General features: G+C 44.9%; 1 protein-coding gene across 3 annotated transcripts in view; it reads left to right on the forward strand.

Annotated features, from left to right (window-relative positions):
• Positions 1-2,281: 2,281 nt before the first annotated feature.
• The window catches only part of KIAA2012 (KIAA2012 ortholog), an 87,766-nt gene continuing 76,694 nt past the window's right edge, over positions 2,282-13,353 (forward strand). For all 3 annotated transcript variants that reach the window (XM_005306231.5, XM_008166865.4, XM_008166864.4), the window contains exons 1-2: positions 2,282-2,641; positions 6,562-6,846. In XM_005306231.5, the coding sequence (XP_005306288.3) occupies positions 2,555-2,641; positions 6,562-6,846 (372 nt within the window). In that variant the 5' untranslated portion in view covers positions 2,282-2,554. The remainder of the gene's footprint in view (positions 2,642-6,561; positions 6,847-13,353) is intronic.

Consider the following 13,353-nt stretch of genomic DNA (forward strand, 5'->3'; position numbering starts at 1 on the left):
TACACATGCGAAAGTTTTGCAGCCACTGGGAATCGTCCCACACCTGCAACACTATGCGGTCCCACCAGTCTGTGCTTGTTTCCTGGGCCCAGAATCGGCATTCCAGGGCTATAACCTGTCCCATTAACAGCATGATCTCCAAAGCACCGGAGCCCGCGGTTTGAGAGAATTCTGTGTCCATGTCCATGTCCTCATCACTCTCATCGCCGCGCTGCACTCGCAGCCTCCTCCTCGCCTGTTTTTTCAGGTTCTGGTTCAGCATAAACTGCATGATAATGCACGAGGTGTTTACAATGTTCATGACTGCTGTCTTGAGCTGAGCGGGCTCCATGCTTGCCGTGGTATGGCATCCGCACAGTTCACCCAGGAAAAAAGGCGCGAAACGGTTGTCTGCCGTTGCTTTCATGGAGGGCGGGGTGAGGCAGTACCGAGAACCACCAGTGACAATGTTTTTTGCCCCATCAGGCATTGGGATCTCAACCCAGAATTCCAATGGGCGGGGGAGACTGCAGGAACTATGGGATAGCTACCCACAGTGCAACGCTCCGGAAGTCGACACTAGCATCGGTACATGGATGCACACCGCCGAATTAATGTGCTTAGTGTGGCCGCATGCACTCGAGTTTACACAATCAGTTGCCTAAAATCGAACTCTGTAAATTCGGAGTAATCCCGTAGTGTAGACATACCCTCAGTGAGATAGAGGCAATCAGGTATAAATTAAAAAGATACTCAGAGCTCTGTAGAGCTACAGATTGTGAATCTGCTACACCATTGCATTACTCTGAATCTCTATTGCTGTAACTTAATAGAGTTTAAATAAATGGAATTACACTGGCATAAAACTGGTATAACACATTGGAGAGTCCCATCTTTAATTTAAAAAAAAATTCCTTTTAGATTTAAGGTGACCATCAATGTCTATTAGAAAAATTCCAATCACAGACACAAAGACTTTTGATACCAGAGGTTAGGTATATATAAACCCATCTTACTTCATTAATTGATGTTTATAAAGCACTTGGGAGAACCATGGATGAAAACTACTATAGAAGGACAAAGTAGGAAATTAATCACAAGGTTTGGATTTGAATTCAGATACAGATTCTGATCCAACTCTGAATTTTCCCAACATATTTTGTGTCCTGAAGTATGGAACCACATCTGGATCTAGAACCAAATTTACCTCAAGTTTGGGAGGATTTGGATCTGGTGTTCCAGTGCAGATTTGTGTCTATTACCATTCAGCCATGGAATGGTCCACTTCTGCCTGTTCAGGAAAGCTGATCTTCTGTTTGAAGGCTTATTTGATTTGTACACTTTCTATTGCTGTTTGTATAGTGTAAAGCACTTTGACCATATGTTGCATGAAAGGCACTATATAAAATGAAGGTGAAAGTAGAAGGGCTGTAGCCAGCTGTAAATCTTTGCACATGGCAGCAGGGAGCACTTCTACAAGACTGATGCTGAAGTGCAGTTGACAGAATATACTGGTTTCAGGACTAACTGGGTTATCCAGAGTGCATGTCCCATTAGTACAAACAGAAAATGTTTTTATCAAATGGTTACTCCCTTCCCTCTTGTTCCTCCTGAATGCTCACGGCAAATTAGGTAGTTTAGCAAGCAAGTTAAAGAAACAGAAACTTGCACCTGTATGAAAGATAAAGAGGTTAAGGATTCGCTCGCGAGCGCACACGCACACACACACACACCCCAGACAGATCACAGAGCAGGGAAAATGTCATCTCAGTTTTGATTGAGAGATTGGATTCTCAACCTGGGGTCATGAACAGATCTGGGAGGCACATAACTCCTCTCTGTTTTATGGCTAGTTGGGAGGTTGATCCTGAAACGTTTTCCTGTTGTAATACAGGATCACTGTATGGAAAAGGCTGAGAACCAGAGATGTGTAGAGTCATCAGAGCCCTGCACAGACACAAGCATGGGGGTAATGAGTGTTACACTAAATGACCCAGGTATTGGTCTCTTTCAGCTCTAACAATTCTTTGTCTCTATTAACACCAGGGTTACAAATAATGGAGGTTTGGGGGTTGCTGGGAAGAAAAAATAAAGAAGCTGTTGGAAGGATAATGTCATTCCTTCAGCTAGGGGTGATTATTGCACGGCAGCACATCCTTGAAATCCGAGCCTTTGAATATCTCTGCTCTTTCACACTCTCTCTCTTGCTGGTTTAAGGAACTTAATTTCCTTTTGCTGCCATAGCGACAGACAAACAACCTCTGATCACAATAAAAAGGATGGTTGTGTTTCACAAATCCCTAGATGTACCAAAGCAACCAGAACAGAAGGAACAACAAGTGCACAGAACAGGCAGGAGAAAAGTAACTTGACTCCACTTAGAACTGTGAAGGAGACTGAGGACTCCGGAAACCCAGGGAGGCTTTTTTGCTATTCGGAGCTGCACATTAAGGAAGAGCTGATCTATAAATTATCATATTTCATAACAAAGATCATGTTTACAAAGCTCTCTTGCAGACTGCTCTGATAACAAGTTTACAGTTTTAGAGGCAAGATGAAAGGTCACTAAGGAAAAATGCCCAATCTCTCCCTATTAAGCCGTGGTACTGGACAGGTGGTCAAAAAAACCCAGGAGAAATTGGAGGTGCACTTTGAACCAGAGGTGAGTCCTGGTTACAAAAATGCAGCAAACAAACCATTATGGATTGTATGGTTATTTTCTGTTCTGTGATTTTAACTAATATTGAAATAACTGTTAATGAGACAGAATTTTTTTCAGTGATATCTTATTTGTTGTTGAAATTAATATGCCTTAGTAACCTAAGAAGTATGTATGCCTGCTGTAATTAAAACTGGAGAATCCTGAACCAGAATGCTTGGCAAGCAAGTTAAAGAAACAGAAACTTGCACTGAGAAATCCAGAGAAAGAAACCTAAATATAAAGAAATAGATTCTTTAGGGAATATCCTTATTGTTTGTTTTTGTTTTTTTGTTGAATATTAGACTAATCGGTTACTAGGCATACACGTCAATTCTGGGATATGCATGGAGTTGTTCTGAATCAGAATCATATAGCTGAAGTTTACTGTGCTGCTTTTAAATAATATTTTGTTTAGCTTACAGAAATTGCGCAATCCAAAGCAATTTTACAGCAGCTAAAATCATAGATTCACTTTGCTAAAAATATATACATTAAAGTTATAGTTAAAACAGTGAATTCCTATCACCGATCTTATGCCACTTCGACTTCAGAATTACCTTAGTGTGACCAACTACAAATCAGAAAAATATTTTTTTAAGGAGTGTGGGTCATAATCTAATTTCAGTTACACTGGGGTAATTCCACTGAAAGCAGTTGAGTTACTCAAGGTTTGCACCAGTGTAATGGAAATCAAAATCTGTCCCAAATTCTCATCTCATCTCATTTACATCATCACAATTCCATTTACATCAGTAGATTTGGACCAGAGTGTAGGAGGGGAGAATTGGCCTTGTTTGTATGTTAAGTCATCTTACTAGCATGGGATCAGAGCCCCATTGTGCTAGACATTCAGAATGCTAGACACACAAAATGCTAAAACAGCCCATGCCCCAAAGAAATGATGTTATTATTTTAATGATAATACAGAAAGGGAAGGCATTAAGAATATAAATAGGTAATGAATTGCAATTGTTTTTAATTACTGGTAAGGTAGTTTTTACATTTCAAAACCATCAATTTACTACTGGAAAAAAAACTGTTTTGGTATAAGAAACTGCCTTCTCATCCTAATGGATTTGGAGTTCTGATCTAGTAAAATTAACATAGTTCACAATATGGTTTTAATCCAGATTCTCATTTTGGAGCGTCTTTAAAAAATGAGATGGTATGTTATATTAAGGATCAATGTGAACACTGACTTTAGAATTTAGGATTATCAACTGATACCCATCACTTTTCTTAGCACAATAAGTACTCTGCTATAAATATCACTGTTTAAGGTATGTAAACACTCTAAGAAAAACTTTTTATGCTGAATCATAGAAAGTAGAGATGAAAAAGTGATAATAGTTCATCCAGCCCAAGCTCCTTGCCAATACAGGATAGTCCTCTACATTTGCTAGGGTTAGTGTCTAATCTGGTATGAAATATCTGAAGCTATGGATTACCATTGCTTGAGCCCATTCCACAGCCCACTAGATCTGTTGGTCATAAGAACATAGGAACAGCCATACTGGGTCAGATCAAAGGTCCATCCAGCCCAGTATCCTGTCTTCCGACAGTGGCCAATGCCAGGTGCCCCAGAGGGAATGAACAGAACAGGTAATCATAAAGTGATCCATTCCCTGTCTCCCATTCCCAGCTTCTGGCAAATAGACGCTAGGGACACTAATAGCCATTGATGGACCTATCTTCCATTAAATTATCTAGTTCTTTTTTGAACCCTGTTATAGTCTTGGCCTTCACAACACGCTCTGGCAAGGAGTTCCACAGGTTGACTGTGCATTGTGTGACCTGTGCATTGTTTGTATTAAACCTGCTGCCTCTTAATTTAATTTGGTGACCCCTAGTTCTTGTGTTCTGAGGAATAAATAATACTTCTTAATTTACTTTCTCCATGATTTTATAGACCTCTATCATATCCCTTCTTAGTTGTCTCTTTTCTAAGGTAAAAAGTCCCAATCTTATTAATCTCTCTTCATATGGAAGCTGTTCCATACCCCTAATCATTTTTGTTGCCCTTTTCTGAACCTTTTCCAATTCCAATATATCTTTTTTGAGATGGGATGACCACATCTGCACACAGTATTCAAGATGTGGGCGTACCATGGATTTATACAGCGGCAATATGATATTTTCTGTCTTATTATCTATTCTTTTCTTAATGATTCCCAACATTCTGTTAACTTTTTTGACGGCTGCTGCACATTGGGTGGATGTTTTCAGAGAACTATCCACAATGACTTAAAGATCACTCTCTTGAGTGGTAACAGCTAATTTAGACCCCATCATTTCATATGTATAGTTGGGATTATGTTTTCCAACGTGAAGGACTTTGCATTTATCAACACTGAATTTCATCTGCCATTTTGTTGTCCAGTCACCCGGTTTTGAGAGATCCCTTTATAGCTCTTTGCAGTCTGCTTTGGATTTAATTATCTTAGTAGTTTTGTATCATCTGCAAATTTTGCCACCTCACTGTTTACCCCTTCTTCCAGATCATTTATGAATATGTTGAACAGCACTGGTCCCAGTACAGACCCCTGGGGGAAACCACTATTTACCTCTCTCCATTCTGAAAACTGACCATTTATTCCTAACCTTTATTTCCTATCTTTTAACCAGTTACCAATCCATGAGAGGACCTTCCCTCTTATCCCATGACATCTTACTTTGCTTAAAAGCCTTTGGGTGAGGGACCTTGTCAAAGAGTTTCTGAAAATCTAAGTACACTATATCCACTGGATCCCCCTTGTCCACATGCTTGTTGACCCCTCAAAGAATTCTAGTAGATTGGTGAGGCATGATTCCCCTTTACAAAAACCATGTTGACTCTTCCCCAACAAATTATGTTCATCTATGTGTCTGACAATTCTGTTCTTTACTATGATTTCAACCAATTTGCTGGTACTGAAGTAAGGCTCACTGGCCTGTAATTGCCAGGATCACCTCTGGAGCCGTTTTTAAAATTGGCATCACATTAACTATCCTCCAGTCATTTGGTACAGAAGCTGATTTAAATGATAGGTTACAGATCACAGTTAGTAGTTCTGAAATAATTCAAATGTGAAATTGCAGAACTCTTGGGTGAATACCATCTATTCCTGGTGATTTATTATTGTTTAATTTATCAATTTGTTCCAAAACCTCCTCTAATGACACCTCAATCTGGGACAGTTCCTCAGATTTGTCACCTAAAGATTTGTCCTAAAATAAGTGTCATAAAATGTTCCCACACATTTCGAAAGGGAAATTTCTATTAACTTTTCATCTACAAAAGACTGAGCTTTGGTCCTCAAATCCTCATACAGGCAATGAGAAGTCAATGAAAGTGCTCACTAACGTCAGTGATAGTCCAGCCCCAGTAAAGCCTTGTCTATGCTTGCAGCGGTGTGTAGAGCATGTGTAGCTACACACGGCAGTGAAAGGCTCCAGCAGCAAGGAGACAGCAGGACACCACACTGCTAAAAATAACAGTGTAGACGTGGGAGGCACTGCTTGGGCATGTAGAGAGCTGTGTAGGGTATATGTCCTGGGGGTTCAGGCATATAGGGCACTCTATTCTACTCTACTTGTCTAAGCTATGACTCACTGTCTGCACTGCTATTTATACCCAAACTAGCTGGGCGTGCAGTGTCTGTACACTACACATTGCCGTAAGTGTATAGGTACCTTAAGAATAGAGTAAAACCTTAGCAAACAATTCAGTGTTCACATTGGGTCAAATCCTAAATTCACTAAGTAAGGCCAGAGTGGTGTAAGCATATAAGCAAAGAATAATTTCCTGTGTATCTGGTAAGCCACATACTCTCAACTGCAGGCTGAGAAAGATTATTTCCCCCTGCAAAGTCTATCCTATGTTTTGATTTTTTCCATGCTAGGACTATCTGAACTGGAAGTCTCGTGAAGGTTATTGCCATGTCAGCAGATTACTGAATGAGAGGCAGCTTATGAAGGGCTGCTGGGATCTGTATCTTCCTAAAACCTACAGCACAAAAACTGGTGCGCTGGTTCTCTACTCTGAAGATTTAGCAGAGCCATCATGGAAACAAAGAGGACGGAGGAGTGGCCAGCAAGGCCTCAGACACAGAAGGAATAAGCTACAGATTGAATTGCACACGCTCCAAGATTTGACAAGAGCCATTTTGGCATACGGCGGCAGACAGGTAAGAGCGCACAGGATGGTTCTTTCACTACCAGAATTGAGACTGCGCGAGATCTCTTAAAATGCTAATCCTGCTCTTCTGGACTTGAACACCAGGGGATTCGGGAGTCCTGATAATGTATTTTTTTACTGAAGAAAGCAAGCTCCTAATTAGATAAAACCGGATTCTGTATTCAAGCAAACACACAAGCAACATCTTGTTCTTCTCCTCTTCCCTTTAAGCGCTTTCTGGTATATTTACATATGGGTTGCAATTTTACGTGCTCCAGTTTTGAGGGCTTAAAAGTAGGGTTACCATATTTTGTGCCTCCAAATGGAGGACACTCCCCGGGGGCCCGGCCCCGCCCCCAGCCCCGCCCACGCCCCAACTCCGCCCCCTCCCAAAGTCTCCGCCCCCTCCCCTGCTTCCCGCGAACATTTAATTCGCGGGAAGCCTGAAGCAGGTAAGGGGGGGGGGGGGAGGAGGCGCGGCCCAGGCTGGTCCCCCCACGGCTCCAGCCTGGGTCGGCTCGGGCCCTGGGGTGCCGGCCCCGACCGACCACCCCCCGGCTCCCAGCCCCGCGGGCCCGGCGCACCCCCCGGCTCCCCGACCCCGGCTCCCGGCCCGGCGCACCCCCCGGCTCCCCGACCCCGGCTCCCGGACCCCGGCGCACTCCCCGGCTCCCGGACCCCGGCTCCCAGCCCGGCTCCCCGACCCTGGCGCACTCCCCGGCTCCCGGCCCCGGGACCCCGACCCCAGCTCCGGCTCCCCGACCCCGGCGCACTCCCCGGCTCCCGGCCCCGGCTCCCCGACCCCGGCGCACCCCCCGGCTCCCCGACCCCGGCGCACTCCCCGGCTCCCCGACCCCGGCTCCCAGCCCGGCTCCCCGACCCCGGCGCACGCCCCGGCTCCCGGCCCCGGCTCCCCGACCCCGGCTCCCAGCCCGGCTCCCCGACCCCCCGACCCCGGCGCACCCCCTGGCTCCCCGACCCGGGCTCCCGGCCCGGCGCACCCCCCGGCTCCCAGCCCCGCGGGCCCGGCGCACACCCCGACCCCGGCTCCCGGCTCCGCGGGCCCGGCCCGGCTCCCCGACCCGGCTCCGCGGGCCCGGACCGGCCCCGCGCCCCCCGGCGCCCGGCCCCCTGCACCATGCCCCCGGCCCCGGACAAAGAGGCCCCGGCCGAGCCTCCCGATTTTCCCGGACATGCCCGGCTTTTGGGGATTTCCCCCCGGACGGGGATTTGAGCCCCCAAAAGCCGGACATGTCCGGGAAAATCCGGACGTATGGTAACCCTACTTAAAAGGGGCTTAAGTGATCGCTAGGCCCTGTGTGGGCCCTCTATACAGGGTGAATCTCACCCTTCTATAACTCAATATAGAAGGCAGCGGTAGCCCTTTCCCTGCAGCCAACATGGGGTGAAATCCTGGCTCCATTAAAGTCAGCTGGAGTTTTGCCATTGGACTTTAATGGAGCCAGGATTTCACTCCTGGGGTTGGTCCCAAACAGCCTTGGTGAGGATCAAGTCTCCCCTGTTTATATAAAAGTGGGGAAATTTTCATGCTAAAATGACATTTTTCATTCTTGACCACAAAAAGAAAGTGTTGCTCATCTGTCAGCCAGCCATTCTCATGCCACATGATCACAATCACATAAACTCTTACATTTCCCAAGCTATGGTATAAATCTCAAACTATTATATGATATTATTTTATACTCTACTTGTCACTAAGCTCCACCCATACTCATGACATGATTCTTTCTATGTTGTAGTAACTAAAACCCTACTTCAAAGGGGAAAACATGGAGTGAGATTTTTAAGAAGACAAAGACATAGACAAAGACAAAGACATCTAACCACAACAAAACACATGATGGTGTGAGGTACCATATAGTTGTTGCTGCCACTTGTCTGGGAAGACTTGCATAACTCTATCTTGGCTCCACTGCTCATGAAGTAATGAGCTCATCCCAGATTTGTAGCAATTTTTTTTACAACATCCCTCATCACCACATATTCCATATATATACACACACACAATGATCTGTATATGGAGAGATGTGTGTGTATGACAATAAGTCCTCAAATTTAACTCACATCTGATGTATTACTTTGCTGATGACACAGCTTCTTAGTAAGTGAGGGTGAATATCAAACATCAGGGATCGTCACCCAACATCATGTATTCTCATACTGTCTGTCAAATACATAAATATCATTATAAGAAGAGTCAGAGCTGACTAAATGTTTTAAGAGCCAAGCCCATGCAGTGGTTGTGCATTTCACTGTCATATATTCTGCTATAAAGATCAGTGTCAGAGACTGAAAGTTTCATATATGGGGTTCGATTGTGCCCGTGGGCACCCAAGGCACGGGCAGTGAAGGCAAAAAGAGCCTGTCCTCTACATCTGTGCCTCCGCTCAGGGACCGACACCATCCTGGTCTGTGCACTCCTGACATGAGACATGAACTATGACTCTATTACATGGTTGCCCACTTAATACATGCTGGGCCAGATCCTCAGCTGGGCCAGAGCAGCATCTGGTGCAGCTGTGAGGGTTCTGTGAAAATAGGACTTTGTGCCATCTTTGTGGTTCCCTGATCCTGGGGTCACCAGAGGACTGCTCAGCCCCGGAATAACTTAATGCAGGTTGGGGCTGCTGCAAGTTGCACTTGGCTGCCTGTGACCCCAAGGGGTCATTCTAGCAGCTGAAAACTGCTGGAGTGAAGGAGCTCTCTAGCCATGGCCTCTTTCCCCCGCCTATTCCCATTAAACCCTAGTCTGGCTCTATACCATCAGGGCCTTCCCCTCTAGTGGGAGAATCCTCAGGAGGCCTATTAAACTGGCTTTGCACCCCTTTCTGCTGCTGGGTGCAAACAGGCCAGAGTGGGGCGAGGGATCTAGTTCACAATTCGTTTAATAAAAAGTGTCAGTAGACAATGCTGCAGAAGTGCATTTTTAGGGAGACAGGAATGATGTGTGGGTGGAGGCTTGTTGAACAGATTTTGGAAGGGTGCCCTGAGTGTCAAGAATGGTGGGGAGGAAAAAGAAGAGACAGCACCTTGCAGGGCCAGTTCCATACATTCCATCTACCATCAGTAATAACAGCACAGAATCCAGCCTTCACAATGGCTACCACACAGTTAGGCCTGATGTTAAGAAGTGTTGAGTTCTCGCTTCTCCCTCTAAAAAGTCAATGGGAGCTGCAGGTATTCCGCACTTCTGAAAAAAATCAGGCGCTGATTAGTAAATATTTCCTGCAAAACAGCATCAGAAGGCAGCATTTAATCCTTAGTTGGGAAATGAAATACTTAAGAGAACTACTTCTCCAAGAAGATCATGTCACTGCATTTACCTAGCCGGTGTGTCAGACCCAGTATCCTCAAGTTCTTCTTCTGAGCCCTTTCCTCCCTGATTTTCAGTCTACCCACAGATTTATTGACTTTTGTTTTATAATAACTTGTACCTTTTAATAACATGAACTTAGTGCTAATGGAAAGGTGGCGACTGGACAGCACTGAAAAACATAATTCGCTGTGTATCTGCAAATCAAGCACATGTTGGTCAGTGGAGAAAGCTTCCTCACACCACTCCATTGCCACTAATATCCCTCAACATTGCTGTCAAGCAACCAGGGCCGGTGCAAGGAAGTTTCACGCCCTAGGCAAAACTTCCACCTTGCGCCCCCCCCAGCCCTGCGGCAGCTCCCCAGCCCCCCTCTTCCCTGAGGTGCCTCCCCCACTCCTGCCCTGAGGTGCCCCTCCTCCCCCCGTGGCAGCTTCCCCCCGGGGAGCCGTGCAGCAGCTCCCCACCCCAGCTCACTTCTGCTCCGCCTCCTCCTCGAGCACGCCACCCCCTTTCTAATTCTCCTCCCCTCCCAGACTTGTGGCGCCAAACAGCTGATTGGCGCCACAAGCCTGGGAGGCGGGAGAAGTGGAGCAGTGACCGTGCGCTCGGGGTGGGAGTGTAGGAATGCTGTAAAAAAAAAATTGGGGGTACCGCTTTTTGGCGCCCCCAAATCTTGGCGCCCTAGGCAACTTCCTAGTTTGCCTTAATGGTCGCACCAGCCCTGCAAGCAACCAGGAGCAAGAGGATAAGGACAGGCCTCAGGAGGTGAATGACAGAAGTCCTTGGAGGGAGCACTCACAAAGCAAGACACAAATGAGTGTGTATAGGCCATACATAAGGGGTCAGAGTCTTGTCTTCAGCCATTCTGTGCCTGTGGCCTACCCCACTGTTTATTATTGTTTGTATTAGGTAGCACCTAGAAGCCCCAACCAAAATCAGGGCCCAGCTCTGCCAGGCACTGTACAAACCCAAACTGAGACTGTCTCTGCCCCAAAAATCTTCCAGTCTAAACAGTCAAGACAGAGAGAAAGGAAGTGTTATTGTCATTTTATACAGATGAGGAACAGATGGCCCAGAAAGGCCAAGTGGCTTGCCCAAGGTCACACAGGGAGTCAGTGGCAGAGCTGGGCATTAAACCCAGACCTCCCGAGTCCCAATCCAGTGCCTTAAGCACAAATCCAATCTTTCCCTTCAGTTTATAGCCAGAGTCGCGCCAGCAGCTCAGGAGGAAGCAGGAGGGAACTCACAGAAGTTCTAGCATCATTTGTGGCAACTCAGGCGCCCCATCCCCAAACACACACCAGCCCAGGAATTCTCCCAAAATTCCACGGGACCCATGGCCACTGGCTTTATAGACTCCAACAAGCACCTCACGGCAGTTATGGTGAGGATAGTCATGAACAGGAAAGATCACTGCCACTAACCTTTCAGCCATGAGATTTTCATGGTTAGAACAGCTAGAAACTTCTCAGTTGCAAAATTAAATCTGAGATTATTAGCCTTGCCATTTAAAGGATCTCCTGCTCCTGCTCCCCATCCCTCTCCCCCCAAAAAAGTCAATGCCGGGGCTTGCAGGGTAGCTCTGGAGAGAGTAGTGTTTAGTGTTCACTCTTATTCCAAGCTTGAACTCTCTGCTGTGTCTGTCAACAATTATGTAAATGATCTACTGTACACTAGGTACTGGACCAAGAACACCAATTCATTTCACACACACAACTGAATAGCCATCAGTTAGTAGCAACTTTCAGTCACTATCTTTCTGACCCAGATTCAAACCAGCAACCTACATGTGGGGAGATCCAGATCCCATTTACCAGTATCATGACTGCCATCCAGTCCACTATTACATTCCATTTTAAATCTATAGCTACCACAAATATACAACAAATGTGTACAGCCATTCCAACGTTAACGTAATTATAATGCACAAAGAGAAAAAAGTGTAGGCTCCAAATTATTAATCACATTTTGCAAAAAATGTTTAGTTGCTTCAATAGTTGCCTCATGGACGTCTAGAATTTGTTTTTGACAAATCCTGCTTTATTAATTATCTGAATTGCAGTAGCATTTACAGTCTGTATTCCCATTGTAAAGGCACTGTACAAACACATGATAAAAACACAGTTCCTGCCCCCCAAAGACTGTATGCTTGTATAATCTAGTTTTATATAACAGGTATTTAAGAAATTGTCATTTTCACTATATGCAACACACATACACATAGTCTCTAAAAAGCCAAATGCCAAAGCTTAATAACTTAAGTAAGTAAAACTTTAGGAGACACCTCAAATACTTCAGCCCTACCGCAGTAGCAAAGTGTAAATAGTAAGAACAATTATTTAAACAATTTGTCTGAGTAAAATATTAAAATGATCTCAGATACAAAGAATTCTGTACAAAATACATTCAGAACCCTGGAAATAATCCCCAGTAATGACCCCTCCAACCCCAAATTTACAGTTAAAATATTAATCCAACTTCTCTGCTTATGATATGAGAATTTAACTTTAGATATAAGAGTGCATACTGATGATCCCAATTAAATATTTGGAAAAGTCCCAAGAAATTCAACCCATGCATATTCAGGAATGAACATTTTGCACACTCCTAATTATGGGACTGGTTGTTTTTTTTTTTAAATTACTTCAGTAGCAGCATTTATGTCAGAAGAACAGCCCTATCTCAGCTCCATCACATCAGAGTGAAGATATCCTTTAGGGATCAAAAGTGAGCTCTTTAAAAGAGACAGCCTTCAATAAATCTTCTGAACCAGCATCTGAACTAATGAGGAAGACCTCAGTCCAATCGAGGTAGCTCTTGCCTAATGCATCCAGCATTTTGGAATAGATTAAACTGGTTGTAATGGTCTGTGATATAGCTTTCCCTTTAAAACCCTAGGATACCATTAATAAATATTGGCCATCCCACAAGGAATCCACACTTCTGGAGTCAAGGCAAAACATCTGAAATGAAATCACTGCCTACTGTGTCATCATGATCTACATCAGTGAAACCAGGCACGACATTCAAAGATTAAAAGAAGAGAAAACGAATACTGCTGTGACCAAACACGTGAAATCGTGTGCTGACTGCCGCAAACAATTAGAATTGAGCAGAGATATTTTCAGGCATTTGCAAATCATGTGGCCACAGGAGGTCCGAGGAAATGGGGCTGGGATT

The sequence above is a fragment of the Chrysemys picta genome, chromosome 11 (genome assembly GCF_011386835.1).
Source record: "Chrysemys picta bellii isolate R12L10 chromosome 11, ASM1138683v2, whole genome shotgun sequence".
Taxonomy (NCBI): Eukaryota; Metazoa; Chordata; order Testudines; family Emydidae; genus Chrysemys; species Chrysemys picta.